The sequence below is a fragment of the Macaca thibetana genome, chromosome X (genome assembly GCF_024542745.1).
Source record: "Macaca thibetana thibetana isolate TM-01 chromosome X, ASM2454274v1, whole genome shotgun sequence".
Classification (NCBI taxonomy): Eukaryota; Metazoa; Chordata; class Mammalia; order Primates; family Cercopithecidae; genus Macaca; species Macaca thibetana.
Window position 1 is genome coordinate 77,273,483 of NC_065598.1, and position 18,320 is coordinate 77,291,802.

At 35.0% G+C, this 18,320-nt stretch overlaps 2 protein-coding genes across 3 annotated transcripts in view; one reads left to right on the forward strand and one right to left on the reverse strand.

Annotated features, from left to right (window-relative positions):
- Positions 1-5,286, forward strand: part of SH3BGRL (SH3 domain binding glutamate rich protein like) — a 523,004-nt gene extending 517,718 nt beyond the window's left edge. The window contains exon 5 of the mRNA XM_050776452.1: positions 3,942-5,286. Within this exon, the coding sequence (XP_050632409.1) occupies positions 3,942-3,974 (33 nt within the window). The 3' untranslated portion in view covers positions 3,975-5,286. The remainder of the gene's footprint in view (positions 1-3,941) is intronic.
- The window catches only part of LOC126946313 (40S ribosomal protein S24), a 1,171,839-nt gene that overhangs the window by 475,824 nt on the left and 677,695 nt on the right, over positions 1-18,320 (reverse strand). The gene's annotated exons all lie outside the window — the stretch shown is intronic.

The following is an 18,320-nucleotide window of genomic DNA, read 5'->3' on the forward strand; positions in this document are numbered from 1 at the left end:
AGTATAGAACTCCAGTGACCTGGGAATCTCATCCCCACCCCTCACAGCAGCCACAGCAAGACCCACCCGAGGAGAGTGTGAGCTCAGACATGCCCAGCCCTGCCCCCACCTGATGGTCCTTCCCTTTCCACCCTGGTAGTGGAAGACAAAGGGCATATAATCTTGGGAGTTCTAGGGCCCTGCCCACTGCTGGTCCCTCTCCACAATACTACAGCTAATGGTTTCTGGAAAGCACCACCTCCTGGCCAACCAGCATAAAAATAGAGCATTAAACCACCAAAACTAAGGACCCTCATGGAGTCCATTGCACCCGCCTCCACCTCCACCGGACCAGGCGCTGGTATGCAGGACTGAGAGACCCATAGATGGTTCATATCACAAGACTCTGTGCAGGCAACCCCCAGTACCAGCCCGTAGCTGGGTAGACTCACTGGGTAGCTAGACCCAGAAGAGAGACAACAATCACTGCAGTGTGGCTCACAGGAAGCCACATTCATAGGAAAAGGGGGAGAGTACTACATCAAGGGAACACCCCATGGGACAAAATAATCTGAACAACAGCCTTCAGCCTTAGACCTTCCCTCTGACAGAGTCTACCCAAGTGAGAAGGAACCAGAAAACCAACTCTGATACTATGACAAAGCAATGCCCTTCAACATCTGCAGAAAATCACACTAGTTCACCAGCAGTGATCCAAACCAAGAAGAAATCCCTGATTTACCTGAAAAACAATTCAGGGGGTTAGTTATTAAGCTAATCAAGGAGGGAACAGAGAAAGGCAAAGCCCAATGCAGGGAAATCCAAAAAAATGATACAAGAAGTAAAGGGAGAAATATTCAATGAAATAGACAGTTTAAAGAAAAAAACAATCAAAAATTCAGGAAACTTTGGACACACTTCTAGAAACACGAAATTCTTTGGGAAGTCTCAGCAATAGAATTGAACAAGTAGAAGGAATTCAGAGCTCTAAGACAAGATCTTTGAATTAACCCAATCCAACAAAGACAAAGGAAAGAGAATAAGAAAATATGAACAAAGCCTCCAAGAAGTCTGAGATTATGTTAAACGACCAAACCTAAGAATAATTGGAATTCCTGAGGAAGAAGAGAATCCTAAAATCTTGGAATCATATTTGGGGGAATAATCAAGGAAAACTTCCCTGGCCTAGCTAGAGACATATACATCCAAATACAAGAAGCGCAAAGAACACCTGGGAAATCCATTGCAAAAAGATTTTCGCCTTAGGCACATTGTCATCAGGTTATCTAAGGTTAAGACAAAGGAAAGAATCTTTTTGGTAATTTGCCATTACCAAGCCACCACTATAGGAGCTCTAAATCTTGAAAGGAATCCTGGAAACACATCAAAACAGACCCGTCTTTAAGGCATAAATCACACAGGACCTATAAAACAGAAATGCAAGCTTGAAAGCAAAAGAAAAAAAAATGAAAAAACCCAGAGTACACAGGCAACAAAGAGCACAACAAATATGATGGTACCTCACATTTCAGTGTTAACATTGAATGTGAATGGCCTAAGTGCTTCACTTGAAAGATACAGAACTGCAGAATGGATAAGAACTCACCAACAATCTACTGCCTTCAGGAGACTCATCTAACACATAAGGATGCACATAAAGTAAAGGGATGGAAAAAGGCATTTCATGCAAATGGACACCAAATGAGAGCAGTTGCAACTATTCTTTTTTTTTTTTTTTTTTTTGAGACAGAGTCTTGCTCTGTCACCCAGGCTGGAGTGCAGTGGCCGGATCTCAGCTCACTGCAAGCTCCGCCTCCCGGGTTTACGCCATTCTCCTGCCTCAGCCTCCCGAGTAGCTGGGACTACAGGCGCCTGCCACCTCACCCGGCTAGTTTTTTGTATTTTTAGTAGAGACGGGGTTTCACCGTGTTAGCCAGGATGGTCTCGATCTCCTGACCTCGTGATCCGCCCGCCTCGGCCTCCCAAAGTGCTGGGATTACAGGCTTGAGCCACCGCGCCCGGCGCAGTTGCAACTATTCTTATATCAGACAAAACAAACTTAAAGCAACAGTGGTTAAAAGAGACAAAGAGGGACATTATATAATGGTAAAAGACCTTGTCCAACAGGAAAATATCACAATCTTAAACATATATGCACCTAACACTGGAGCTCTCAAATTTATAAAACAATTACTAATAGACTTAAGAAATGAGATAGACAGCAACACAATAATAGTGGGGGAATTCAGTATCCCACTGAGAGCACTAGACAGGTCATCAACACAGAAAGTCAACAAAGAAACAATGGATTTAAACTACACCTTGCAACAAATGGACTTAACAGATATATACAGAACATTTTATGCAACTGCAGAATACACATTCTATTCAACAGCACATGGAACTTTCTCCAACATAGACCATATGATAGGCCATAAAATTAGCCTCAATAAATTTAAGAAAATTGATATTATATCAAGCACTTTCTGAGACCACAGTGGAATAAAACTGGAAATCAACTCCAAAAGGAACCTTCAAAACCATGCAAATAGATGGAAATTAAATAACCTGCTCCTGAATGAGCATTGGGTCAAAAACGAAATCAAGATGGAAATTTAAAAATTCTTCGAACTGAATGACAATAATGATGCAACCTATCAAAATCTCTGGGATACAGCAAAGGCGGTGCTAAGAGGAAAGTTTATAGCCCTAAATGCCTATGTCAAAAAGTCTGAAAGAGCCCAAACAATCTAAGGTCACACTTCAAAGAACTAGAAAAACATGAACAAACCAAACCCAAACCCAGCAGAAGAAAGAAATAACCAAGATCAGAACAGAACTAAATTAAATTGAAACAAAAATAATACAAAAGATAAAAGAAACAAAAAACTGGTTCTTTGAAAAGATAAATAAAATTGATAGACCATTAGCAAGATTAACCAAGAAAAGAATAAAGAAAATTCAAATAACTTCACTAAGAAATGAAACAGGAAATATTACAACTGACACCACTGAAATACAAAAGATCCTGGCCGGGCGCGGTGGCTCAAGCCTGTAATCCCAGCACTTTGGGAGGCCAAGACGGGCGGATCACGAGGTCAGGAGATCGAGACCATCCTGGCTAACCCGGTGAAACCCCGTCTCTACTAAAAAATACAAAAAACGATCCGGGTGAGGTGGCGGGAGCCTGTAGTCCCAGCTACTTGGGAGGCTGAGGCAGGAGAATGGCATAAACCCAGGAGGCGGAGCTTGCAGTGAGCCGAGATCCGGTCACTGCACTCCAGCCTGGGCGACGGAGCGAGACTCCGTCTCAAAAAAAAAAAAAAAAAAAAAAAGTCTGATGTTTCCTTTTCCAGAGTCAGTCTTGCCACTCATCTTTAGTTCAACAAACTTTCCTTGAAGTTTATTTTATGTCAAGTATTATGTTGAGCACCAGAGCACACATGTAGGTCAGAGTTCCTGTGCTAGAGGTGAGTACCTCACTATCCAGAGGAGAAGGAAGACAACCTGAGTTTTTGGTGTGTATACCATCATAAAACATGAAAACTACAATATTTTAATGGATAGCACATTTTCTAAGTAATTTAAACCTTAATTAACCAAAACTCAACTAATTTTAAACTTAAGTGACCATGTTTTTATATACTCAATTTTCATGAAAAATCACACAAAAAGGAAACTAGCTGACTATTTTAAGTAAAATATCAATTATAACTGTATATCACTTGCTTTCATGGAAGTATTCCAAATCATTAGGAATGATTAGGTAGTCTTTTAGTATATCTGTTTCTAGAAATCTGTTTGTATTATATAGTTTTTCTACTAAAATTTTTAAAGAAATCTCTTCTGGGGGCTTTTGTATATTCTTAGTAGTTGGAACTAATGTAGTCTAACTAAAATACACATGCATGTCTGCTTTGTGATGTTTAAACTTATCTTTTTTTGTTTGTTTTTCATTTCAGGAAGCAGAAGTGCAAGCAAAGCAGCAAGCATGAACCTTAAGCACTGTGCTTTAAACGTCCTGAAAAATGAGTCTCCATTGCTTTTTTAAAATAGCAGAATCAGCTTTGCTTCAAAAGAAATAGGCTTAATGTTGAAATAATAGATTAGTTGGTGTTTTCACATGCAAACATTCAAAACGAATATGAAATTAAAATTTGAACATTATGGTGAGGAGAATGGTATATTAACACAAAATTATATTAGTAAGTAGATGTCATAGAAATAGTGTTGCTACCTGCCAAGGCATCCTGTGTACACCATTGATTTTACAAAGAAACACCCTTCCCTCCTTTTTTGCCATTATTATGGCAACTTAAGTGTATCTGCATCTCTACATTAAAAAGGAGAAAGAGAAATAACCTATCTTTCATTCCTAAGTTGCCTCATTAATTTTGGTGAACAAGAATATGTACCTTTTTGATGCTATATTATTGTGATTAAAAAGTACTTGCAGGTAATGTTTATGATACGTTAAACATTGTAATTTCCTATGGTAATTATAACATTCCCATTCTTTTGTAGATGAAACTTCTATGTATTGAACCACAGATTTTCCGAGCTTCTAAATGTAGCCTTTCATTGCACATTTCAGTGATCAGAATAGATATCTTTCTACACACACAAAAGCAATGGATTCATTCAGTGGACAATTTCCTTGTTTAACTACACAGCTATGATGGAATGATATATCCAAGTTCCTTCCCTCAGTGAAATATGCATATGTATATCATGAAAGTGGGATGCCAAGTAAGCTTAAAACGGCATTCTCTAGCAAAGAGATTAGACTTTTAAATAACTCTTATAAAACAGGTTGGCGATCATTTTCCAAGATTGGTTTCCCTTGAGTTTTTGCTAAAACAAATCTTAGTAGTGCTGCCCGTTTAAAACAACTCACAATCGTAAATGTTACTATTCCTAAGATATCTTACCTTTTAATTTCAGTTTAGCCATGTATTGTATGAGTGTATTAGTCTCAGCAGTGAGAATATTTTCTGTGCCTCTATTCCAGCAAAAAGTAGAAGTATCAAATAAAAAGGGCAACTTTTAAAATATTAAGTCTGAAGACTTCTAAAAAGACAAGAAATATGGCCTAAATAACTGCACAGATTTATATAGTAAGTTTCATACTACTTTATTACCAAAAGCAAACACTTCTTACTTTAAACTACGTTATCATAGATACCTATTGTATGCTGGTCTGTACTTTTTGCCAAAATCAACACATAATGAAGAGATGGCTTTGTTTCATGAGATTCAAACTTGATGCTATGCTTTAAAATAAACTCAGTACTTTTAGAAACATAACTTATGTGTTCTTGGAGTTTATATAATAGTAATTTTAGATGAGTAATATCTTTTTTTTGAGGGTTGTATATGCAAAAAGAGAAAATAATAGAAAGAAAACTATTTGAATTCAATTCCAGTTTTTCGTTTTCTATATTTTTTTAGGACTCTCACAATACACGTGGGATCAAATGAACAATTTCATTGGGTTTACAAAAATATGATATAAAGAACTCTAGAGAAAACAGGGTGCTTTGTAATACACTCCAGAAAACGCAAAAAAAAAAAAAAATTAGTCAATATTTTCTCCTAAGCTTTATTAAATGTCGCTGATGATACTTGCAATATTTTATGTGGTCATTTTAACTTTTATTTTAATGTCAAATAAGTCAACGCTGGCAAAACAGGCATTCTTTAAAAATAGATGTATTTTTTTGCCATGTTTATATAACTTAAAATTAACATAGCATATGTAAAGTAAAAGGCTGAATTGAGTCTTTCTAAATTGAAATATTTTATTTTGTCAGCTGAGAAATACGTTTAGTAGATACAAAAATGCAAGTGAAATTCTGAATATTAAGGTGAATTTTATTTTAAAAAATCTTTCAAAATATTTGGCTGGAAAATATAATCTTTGCTACTTGTTATATTTCATTCAGATTGTTTCTGTTTGTAAATCAGACTTGCTTATTTGTTATGTTCAATTATTGAGCTGGTTTGTTCTTGGGAGTATTTGACCCTCGGGAAGATTTTCATTTTGACCAAACAATGCAAATTGGATGTTGATTGCATTGTTAAATGTCAACATTTCTTTGGGAATCTGAGTGTAGGGGTAAACAGAATTTTAAAACAGAAGTTGTTAATTACTTGCTTGGGAAAGTTTACAGAAAATTTTGGTGAAGTCAGATTTCATTGCACATATTCCATTCATTCAGCAAAAGGAAAAATGAGAATTCACATGGATTTTATTACCCAGGTATGGATGCTGAAAAATATTGAAAGGTTGACATTGGTCTAATCTTTTACTGTAAAATACGTATTTCTTTCTTTTGAAGAATTCCAACAAAATTGATTAAGAAACTCACATTTGATTAATTTGAACCTTCTAGTCTTCTGCTCCCATCCGTCATTCTTCTCCTGTATCTATTATCACCTTCCTTTATTTAGCAAACAAAATTTTGAAATCCTTTGTAAACAGTACTATAATGTTACCATAATTCCTATTTTCACATGATTGTCCTTTTAACATCTTTATTAAAATACAATTCACATACTGTAAACTTTGCTCATTTAAAGTGTATTTAAGGCAGTGGCTTTTAGTATATTCACAGAATTGTGCAACCATCACTACAATTTAAGTTTAGAATGCTTCATCACCCAACAAGTAAACTCTACCCGATAGCAGTCACTCCCCATGCCCCACTCCCTCAGCACTATACAAACACCAACTTACTTTCCGTCTCTGTGGATTTACCTATTCTAGACATTTTATATAACTAAAATCATACAATATGTGGTCTTTTGTGGTTTGTGTCTTCTAGTTACCACATTTTTGACCTTCATCCATGTTGTAGCATGCATTAGTACTTCACGTTTTATTGAATAACATTCCACTGTATGGATAAAAGCACATTGCGTTTTCCCATTAATCAGTTGATGGACATTTGAGTCGTTTTCACTTTTTGGATATTATGCATAATGCTGCTATGAACATCGGTGTACAAATTTGTTTGAACACCTGTTTTTGTGTCTTTTGGATATATATGTAGAAGAGTTACATGATTGTTCTGTATTTAACAATTTGAGGAACGTGAGACTTTTCCAAGTTGGCTTCACTATTTTACATTCCCACCAACAGTGTATGAGTATTGTTCTGATTTCCCCAATTTCTAGCCAATGCTTGTTGTTATTTATCCTTTTGATTACAGTTATTCTAATGGCTATAAAGTGGTTTCTCATTGCAGTTGTGACTTACATTTCTCTGATGGCTAAATATGTTGAGCATCTCTTTATGTGATTATGGCCATTTGTGTATCTTCTTTGGAGAAATGTCTTTTCAGATCCTGTGTCCATCTTTAAGTTGGGTTATTTGTATTTTTATTGTTCAATTTTAACAGTTCCTTATATATTCTGATTACAAGTCTGTTATTATATATATGGTTTGAAAATGTTTTACCATTTTATGGGTTGTCTTATTTTCTTGAGGGTATGCTTTGAAGTATGTAAGTTTAAAATTTTGACAAATTCATCTTTTTTGTTGTTGTTGCTTATATTTTACTTTTACTGTCTTGTTTTTGCTAAGGAAACATTGCCTCATCCAAGATCATAAAGATTTACTTCTCTGTTTTCATTTAATAGTTTTACCTTGTGCACTTATGTCTGTGATCTATTTTGAGTTACTTTTTGTATATGATATGGGATAAGGATTTAAGTTCATTCAGTTGTCCAAGCACCATTTGCTGAAATGACCACACTTTCCCCATTAAATTTTCCTGACAGCTTTGTCAAAAATAAGATAATCGTAAATATGTAGTTATATATTTGATACTTTAATGATTTTAACAAATTATAATTGCAACTACAAATAGTGTGATGCCATTATGTATAATATATATTATATATGTGTATATATGCACAGTGTGAAATAATCTAATCAAACTAATTAATATATCCGTAACTTAACTTTATTCCTACTGTTCAGATGCAGCTTTTTACTGTTTGATCAACATCACCCTATTCCACCCCACCCAGCCTCTGCTAACCAACATTGTTTTAGATTCCACATATAAGCGAGACCATGTTGTATTTGTAATATATATAAAATATACACGCACATATATAGTGGAAACGTTATATAAGAAACACATATAAAGAAACATATATAAAGGAACATATATAAAGAACATAAGAAGAACATATATAAAGAACATATAAAGAACATAAGAACATATATATGTTCCTTTATATATGTTTTTATAAAGAAAATTTATAAAATTTATATATAAATTATATATAAATTATATATATATATGCTATATATATACGCACACACACACACACACACACACATATTATATTTTGTTTATCCATTCATCCATTGATGGACACTTACGTTGATTCCATAACTTGTCTATTGTAAATAATGCTGCGTGTAAAGGTATATTTCGGGGCATTCGGTTCTCTTTCTATGGTCTGTAAGTCAGTGTACTATATGTGTACTTTTGCCAGTTCCACACAGTTTTGATTTCTGTAGCTGTGTAGTGCATTTTGAAACTTGGAAGTGTGAGTCCTCCAATTTTGTTCTTTCTTTTTAAATTCTTTTTTTTTCTTTGGCATCCCTTGCATTTCTGTATGACTCATAGGATCAGCACCGTATCTGCAAAAAACCCAGCTGGGATTTTGATAGAGATTCTGTTGAATCTTTAGTTGAACATAGGAAGCAGTGTCTTCTTTAAAATATTAACTCTTTTAATTCATAAGCACGGATGCCTTTCCATTTAATTGCATCTTTTTATGTTGCTTTCAGCAATGGTTTTTAGTTTGCAGAGTTTATACTTCACCTTTTTTTGTTAAATTTATTTCTAAACATTTTATTCTTTTTGCTGCTATTATAAGTAGAATTGTTTTATTAATATTAATTTAGGTTTCTTCATATCTATCCAGTGTACATAAACGCACGTGATCACTGTATTTACGTATGATGTTTGTATTTTCATTTTGTAACTTGCAACATTGTTGAATTGGTTTATTACTTCTCATAGGTTTTCTTGTGGATTCTTTAAGATATTTTATACATTAATACAAAATCCTGTCACCTGCAAAGGAAGAAACTTTTACTTCCTTTCTGATCTGGATACGTTGTATTTCTTGCCTCATTGGCCTGATTAGAACCTCGATTACAATGTTGAAAGTAAGTTTCTAGAGCATAAATCCTTGTCTTGTTCCCAATTTATTTATTTACTCATGTCAATCTTTTGCTGTTAAGTGAAATATTAGTTTGACATATATGTTTTCCACATGTATTAAGTTGGTTTTACCTGAAAGCTTTTTCTTTTTTTTTTTTTTTTTTTTTTTACTTTTAAAGTAGGTTCAGGAGCTACATGTGGTTTACCCATTTGTTACCTGGGTAAAATGCATGTTAACTGGGTTTGCTGAAGGAATTATTCTGTCACTCAGGGAGTGAGTATAGTACACAATAATTAGTTTTTTAACTATTAACCCACTTCCACTATCCTCTCCTACTAGTCCTCAGTGTCTGTTGTTCTCAACTTTGTGTCCTTGTATACTCAGTGTTTAGCTCCCACTTACAAGTGAGAACATGTGATATTTGGTTTTCTGTTCCTGTGTTAGGTCACTTAGGATGATGTCCTCAAGCTGCATCCATGTTTCTGCAAAGGACATGATTTAATTATTTTTATGACTGTGTAGTATTCCAGGGTCTATATGTACCACATTTTCTTAAATCCAGGCCACTGTTGAAGGGCATCTAGGTTGATTTCCTTTCTTTGCTATTGTTAATAATGCTGCAGTGAACATATGAGTGCATGTGCCTTTTTTGTAGAATGATATATTTTCTTTTAGATGTATATCCAGTAATGCAATTGCTGGTTTGAATACTAGTTCTGTTTCAAGTTGTTTAAGAAATCTCAAAATGGCTTTCCACAGTGGCTGAACTAATTTACATTCCCACCAACAATGTATAGGCATTTCCTTTCACTACAAGCCTAGGCAGCATCTGTTATTTTTTGACTTTTTAATAATAGCCATATTAACTGGTGTGAGATGGTATCTCACTGTGGTTTTGATTTGCAGATCTTTGATGATTAGTGGTGTTGTGAATGTTTTCATATATTTAATAGCTGCTTTAAATAGTCTTCTTTTGGGAAGTGTCTGCTCATGTCCTTTGACCATTTTTTAAATGGTACTATTTGGTTTTTGCTTCTTGATTTGTTTCAGTTCCTTATAGATTCTGGATATTACACCTTTGTCAGATGCATAGTTACAAATATTTTCTCCCATTTTGTATGTAGTCTGTTTACATTGTTGATAGTTTCTTTTGCTGTGCAGAAGCTCTTTAGTTTTGTCAATTTTTGTTTTAGTTACAATTGCTTTTTGGGACTTAGTCGTAAAATCTTTGCCAAGGCCTATGTTGAGAAAAGTATTTCCTAGGTATTCATTTAGGGTTTTTATAGGTTGAGGTCTTATGCTTAAATCTTTAATCCACTTTGAGTTGATTTTTGTATATGGTTAAAGAAAGGGGTCCAATTTTAATCTTCTGCATATAGTTATCCAGTTATCAAAGCACAGTTTATTGTATAGGAAGTCCTTTCCCCATTACTTGCCATTGTCACCTTTGTCAAATATCAGATGGTTTTAAGTGTACAGCTGTATATCTTGGTTCCCTCTCCTGTTCCATTGGTCCATGGATGTGTTTTTGTAACAGTATTATGCTGCTTTGGTTACATTAGCCTTGTAGTGTAGTTTCAAGTTGGTAAGTGTGATGCTTATGGCTTTGCTCTTTTTGCTTAGGACTGCTTTGACTATTCAGGCTCTTTTTTGGTTCTATGTGAATTTTGAAATTGCTTTCTATACTTCTGTGGAAAATGGTATTGGTAGTTTGATAAGAATAGCATTGAATATATGGATAGCTTTGGGTAGTATGGCCATTTAAATGATATTAATTCTTCCCATACATGACCATGGAATATTTTTCCAATTGTTTGTGTTTTCCAATTGTTTCTTTCAGCAGTGTTTTGTAATTCTCAATGTAGAGATCCTTCATGTTCTTGTTTGGATGTATTCCTAGATATTTTATTCTTTTGTGGCTATTGCAAATGGGATTGCATTATTGATCTGGTTCTCATCGTGAATGTTATTGTCATATAGAAACGCTATTAATTTTTGTACATTAATTTTGTATCCTGAAACTCAACTGAAGTCATTTTTCAGTTCTAGGAGCCTTGTGGCAGAGTCTTTAGCATTTTCTAGTGATGGAATCAAATCATCTGCAAAGAGAGATAGTGTGACTTACTCTTTTTCTATTTGGGTACCTTTTATTTCTTTCTCTTGCCTAATTGCTCTGGCTACAACTTTCAGTAGTGTGTTAAGCAGGAGTGGTGAGAGTGGGTATCCTTGCATTGTGCCAGTTCTCCAAGGGAATGCTTCCAGCTTTTGCTCATTCAGCATGATGTTGACTGTGGGTTTTTCATAGATGGCTGTAATTAGTTTGATGTATGTTCCTTCAGTGCCTAATTTGTTGAGGATTTTTAATATGAAGTGATGTTGTATTTTATCAAAAGTCTTCTCTGCATCTATTGAGATAATTACGTGGTTTTGTTTTTAATTCTGTTTTGTGGTGAATCGCATTTATTGATTTGCATATGTTGAATCAACCTTGCATCCCAGTAGTGAAGCCTATTTAATCATGAGGTATTAACTTTTTGTTGTGGTGCTCAATTTGGTTTGCTACTATTTTGTTGAGGATTTTTATGTGTATGTTCATCAAGGGTATTGACCTGAAGTGTCCTTCGATTATTGTGTCTCTGCGAGGTTTTGGTATCTTAATGATGCTGACTTCATAGAATGAGTTAGAGGGGTGCCCCTCCTCCTTGATTTTTTGGAATAATTTTAGTAGGATTGGTACTAGCTCTTCTTGGCACATTTGGTCAAATTCAGCTGTAAATCCATCTGATCTAGGGCTTTATTTTTTGCTTGGTAGGTGTTTTTTTACTACTGATTCAATTTCAGAAGTTGTTATTGGTCTACTCAGGGTATCAAGTTTTTCATGGTTCAATGTTGGGAGAATGTGTGTTTCCAGAAACAACTTCTAGGTTTTCTAATTTATGTGCATAGAAGTGTTTGTTATAATCTCTGATTTTTTTTTTCATATTTCTATGGGATTAGTTGTAATGTCACTTTTTTCCATTCTGATCAAACTTTTTATCTTCTCTAATTTTTTTCTTTGTTAATTGAACTAGCAGACTATCAATCTTGCATATTCTTTGAAAGAACAAACTTTTGGATTTTTAGATCTTTGTATGAATTTTTGCATCTCAGTTTTATTTGGTTTTCCTCTGAGTTTGGTTATTTATTTTCCCCTGCTAGCTTTGGGGTTGGTTTGCTCTTGTTTTTCTAGTTCCTCCAGGTTTGATGGTAGGTTGTTACTTTGAGATCTTTCTAACTTTTTGACATGTTTAGTGCTATAAACTTACCTCTTAACACTGCTTTAGCTCTGTTCCAACAATTCTAGTATGTTGTGACTCTTTTTTCATTAGTTTCAAATAATTTATTGATTTCTCCATTAATTTTGTTTTTTACCCACAGTCATTTATAAGCACTTTGTTTAATTCCATGTAATTGTTTGTTTTTGAGAGATCTTCTTAGTGTTGATTTCTATTATTGTTATACTTTGGTCTTAGAATGTGGGTGATATGGTTAGATTTTTTTTTTAATTTGTTGAGACTTGTTTTATGGTCAAGCATGTGATCAATCTTACAGCATGTACTGCATGCAGATGAGAAGAACGTGCATCCCATTCTTATTTGGTGGAATATTCTGTAGATGTCTATTATATTCAGTTGTTCAAGCGTTGAGTTTAAATCCAAAATATCTTTATTAGTTTTCTGCTTTGATGGTCTGAAACATTGTCAGTGGGGTGTTGATGTCTTTTAATATCATTGTATCATAATCTACATCTCTTCATAAGTCTCTGTGTACCTGTTTTATGAATCGGAGTTTTCCGAATTTGGGTATATATATATTTAGAATAGTTAAGTTTTCTTGTTGAATTGAACCCTTTTTCATTATGTAACAACCCATTATGAAATGTCCCTCTTTCTCTCTAAATAACTTTTATTGTTAGTTTAAAATCTATCTTCTGTGATATAAGTATAGTCACTCATCTTATTGTTGTTTTTCATCCTTTCACTTTCAACCAGTTATTATCTTTGAATTTAGAGTGTGTGTCATAGAAATATAAAATTGGATGTTGTTTTTTTTTTGTGATGTTATCTGCTTTTAGATTGGATTGTTCAATCTGGTGACATTAATGTTATTATTGATATAGTCAGATTGACATCTGTGATTTTGCTTTTCGTTTTCTGTCTCATGTCATTTTTGTTTCTTCTCTACTGTCTTCTTTTAAGTTAATTGGATATATTTTTAGTGTAACCTTTTAATTCTGTCGATTATTTTAAAATTATATTTTTAGTTATTTTCTTAGTGTTTCTGTCTAGGGCTTACAATATGCATTTTAATTTATCAAAATTTCCTTCAGATTCATATTAACTTAATTTCAGTGAAGTATGGAAAGTTTACTCCTATAAACTCTGTCCCCTTTTACCATTTTCATGCTATTATAATTATACATATTGCATCTATATATATTACAAATCCATAAGTACATTGTTTTAATTATAGCATTATATATTATGTCTTTTAAAGAGACTATGAGAAGAGAGCAGAACACAAATATAGGGATTTTATAATATGTATACTCTTATTTACCCTTTTGGCTTTCCATTTATTTCTGTGGAATTGAGTTACCATCTTGTGTCATTTCCTTATGACAGCACTGCTCTACGCCCTTAGGGAAAACTTCCAGAAACTTTAACTTATGTTTTAAATAATTTTCATTGTTGAATTGTTTTGTTGTATCAAAGACTGCCATGTTCCTCACTCTTCCATTACAAAAGCTCAGCATGGTTGCCTTTTACAGTAAAGTAAATCTTATTTTATATACAAATTTAAAAGTTTTGACCTACAAAATCATGTAACTGACTGATATTTTAAAAATCTTTGAGCTTTTAATTTGTATTACTACTCGAGTAATGTAGCAGAAGGGGCAGAGAGACAGTAACGGGCACATGTTTTTAGCACTTTCATTTTCCTTCTCCTACTTTTGAGTAAAGTACAATGGCTATAGAACTTATATAGAACACCTTTCTCTTCTCCATTTTTTAAAATCCAACTCCCAATTGTGTTATCGTGAATGGGCATCACGAAAGTTGTGCGCCTACTCTGGGCACTCTGCTAGGTACTCTGCATACGTAATTTCACTTAATCTTCACAATAGCCCTGAAAAGTAGGTACAAGGGGTAATTTTATGTGCCAACTAGACTACGATGCCTAGTAGTTTGGTCAAACACCAGTCCAGATGTTCCTGTAAAGGTGTCCTTTGGATATGATTAACATTTAAATTAATAGACTTTGTGAAACAGATTACCCTTCATAAAGGTGAGCAGACCCCATTCAATCATGTGAAAGCTTTAAGAGAAAAAGGTTGAGGCCCAGTGAGGAAGCAGCAACTCTGCTTCCAGACTGCTTACAGACTCAAGACTACAACATAAACTCTTTCTGGAATTTTCAGCTGATCAGCTTGCTCTGCAGATTTCAAACTTGCCGGCCTCCACAATTGTGTAAGCCAGTTGCCTAAAATGTATCTTTTAAATTAATTTCTTATGTGAATCACTCTTTTCTTTCTCTCTTGCTATATATGTATATATAGACATGTATACAAAATACAGATAGAAATACATGCATATCTATGTATATCTACATAAATATATATCCTTTTTGATATGTAGATATTGATCAATATACATAGATGCATAGATGTATGTCTTTATAGATGCATAGATATCTATATGAACATAGATATGCGTATAGCACATATATGAAGATAGATATAGCTATCTCTTTCTATATATCTATTCCCATAGATATATAGATATCGATATTTATATATATAGAGAGAGATTTATATGTATATAGCTATTTACATATCTATCTGTTTATCTGGAGAACCTTGACTAATACTGTAGATTTTATTACAGTTTTGATGGAGAAACTGAAATTATGCAACCTTCCCAGGGTTACACAGCTGGGAAATAGTAGTTCTCTAAATATTAATAACTCTAAAATCTATGTTTTTGCCACTCACTGCCATTCCTCTTAAAGTGAGGCTGAAAGGAACCATTTTTCCTGCCTCTCTCTACCCCTGAATTCTCTTTAGATGACCATATATAAAATAAATACATTCCTGAACACTGACTATAAAGTCAAATTTTTGGGCACAAACACTTTTTTTTAATTAAATTTAAAAATTACATCCTGGTCTTACTGAATGCTGCAGTTTCTGTGGCAGCAGAAAGTCTAAACTTTGAAATAGAATGTTAAGGCAAATACTACAAGCAAGTAAATTAGATAAACAAAGCAGAGAAGGTACATATTTTACCTCAACTATTTATCTTGTATAATTTTAATCTAGCTCTTTATTCACAAAGAATTTTGATACTTATGTTGGTTTTATCAGCTCCATCAGTAAAAATAAGTGAAATGAAGAATTGGACTGACAGTTTCTGGACTGGCTAGAAGAGGTGAAGTCAGTTAAAATAATCAAACAGGTTTGTTTATGATGATGATACTTGAACGAAATAATGGATAGTTTTATTTCCTTTCAGTTTTTTTTTTTACTATATATATTGGAAATATATACAGATCACATGTGATATAAACTATTTCTAAGTGTTAGTGAAGTGTTAAGTGGAAGAATTGGGGAAGCGTGTGTTTACTAAATTTATAATAACTAGCTTGGAGTGGAGGTGGGAAAAACACAAATTAGCATCTGGTTTAATGACTGACTCCTCAGCAAATGGGACATTGGTTAATGGCCAATGGACATTTCAACTCAATTCTACTTTTCTTTGTTGTTTCCTACAATGTATCTGCCACCATGCTATGCTTTGGGAATATATAATTAAGGAAGAAGACATTCTGGGTCATCAAAAAACTCAGTCTAAAAATCAAATTCTCTACATTTTGTAACGTTTAAGCTGTAAAGTGCTACTGTCAATAGTGATTATAATTATTCACTGATTTCACCCATATTTTTAACTGTATACTATGTAGCAGGCACTTTGTTAGAGAATGAGAATACTATTGTGAACAAAACATTATGTCTACTTTTAGAAACTGATTGCTATGGTTTGGATATGGTTTGTTTGTTCCTAACAAAACTGATCTTGAAATTTAACCTCCAATGTGGCAGTGTTAAGAAGTGGAGACTAGTGAGAGGTGTTTAGATCATGGGGGATGACCCATCATGAATGGCTTAGTGCCATTTTGATAGTAGTCAATGAGTTCTCTCTCTGGTGAGACTGAATTATTTCTTATGGGAATGGATTAGTTTAGTTCTCATGGAAATGGGTTCATTACCTCAAAACTGGGCTGTTAATATAAGCCATAATGTCCTTTGGGTTTTGCCTCTTTGTACATGTCTATTTCCCCTTTGACCTTCTCTGCCATGTTATGACCACATAGTATGAAATCCCTCAACAGAAGCCAAAGCCACGCCCTTGAACTTCCCATCATGCAAAACTGAGAAGTAAATAAACCTCTTTTCATTATAAATTACTCAGCCTCAGGTATTCTGTTATGGCAACAATGAATTAACTAAGGCATAAAATTGGTACCAAGGAGTGGGTTGTTATAGATACCTGAAAATGGGGAAGTGGCTTTGAACTGGGTAAAGGGCAGAAGTTGGAAGAGTTTGAAAGAGCAGGCTAGAAGGAGATGGTATTGCAGCGATGGGAGCATTAGGGTACTTTTGGTGAGTACTCAAAAGAAGACTAAAAAAATGAGGGAAAGTTTGCAACTTTTTAGAGATTGGGTAAGTGGTAGTGATAGACAATAAAGGACATTCTGATGAGATTTCAGATAAAAATGAGTATTTATTTGAAAAGTAGAACAAATGTCACTCTTGTTACAAAGTTGCAAAGAATTTGGCTGCATTGTGTCTATGCTCTACAGCTTTGTGGAAGGCGAAACCTAAGAATTATGACCTAGCATATCTGATGGAAGAAATTTCTAAACAGCAAAGTGCTCAAGAATTAGTGTGGTTACTTTTAATAGCTTATGATTAGTTAAGGCAGCAAAGGAATGACCTAAGAGCCAGAATTTATAATTAAAAACGAAGCAGATCATAAACATTTGGAAATTTCATAGCCTGGCCTTGTGGTAGAGAATAAAAAGGAATTTTCAGGAGAGGAATCAAGACTGGCTGAGCAACCTGTTGCTAAAGAAGTTAGCATGGCTAAAAGGGAGACAGGTGCAAATAGTCAAAACAATTAGAAGAAGGCTACACTGGCATTTGAAGATCTTCATGGCTGTCCTTTCCAACACGAGCCCAGAGGCCTGGGAGGGCGGAATGGTTTTCTAGGATAATCCTGGGGCACCACTGCCTTACATCAACTCACGATGCTGCTCCCCAATTCTCAACCACTCTGGGTAGAGCAGCCATCACTTTAACAGCCTCAGGTATGGCTCAGGTCACTGCTCCAGAAGGCCCAAGTAGTAAGCCTTGATAGTTTCCACATGGTACTAAGTCTACAAGTGCCTAGAATGCAAGAGTCATGGAGGCCAGGTGGCTTCCACCTAGATTTCAGAGGATGTATCTGAAAGCCTGGGAGCCCATCCAGAAACTTGCTACAGGGTGGAGCCACCACAGGAAACTGCTACTAGGGCACTACGTAATGGAGCCATAGGGGCAGAGCCACCACTGGGGCCCCAGAATGATAGAGCCACAAGCGGTGTGCAATACCAGCTAGGAAAAGTCACAGGCATTCAACACTCCAACCTGTGAGAGCAGTCACGTGGGCTACATCCTGGAAACTTATGTTGGCAGGTCTTCCCAGGGTCTTGGGAGCCCACCCCTCACACCAGTGTGCCCAAGATGTAGGACATCGATGTCAAAGGAGATTGTTCTGGAGCTTTAGGATGTAATGTAATCCCAGCAGTTTGAAAGGCCAAGGCGATAAGGTCACGTGAGCCCAGGAGTTAAAGACTATCCTGGGCAACATGGGGAGACCCTGTCTCTGTGAAAAGTAAAACAAATTAGCCTGGCATGGTGGCACACACCTGTGATCCTAGCTACTCAAGATGCTGAGGTAGGAGGGTCAGTAGGGTCCAGGAGATTGAGGCTGCAGTGAGCCATGATCATGCCACTGTACTCCAGTCTGGGTGACAGAGCAAGACTCTGTCTCAAAAAAAAAAAGGGG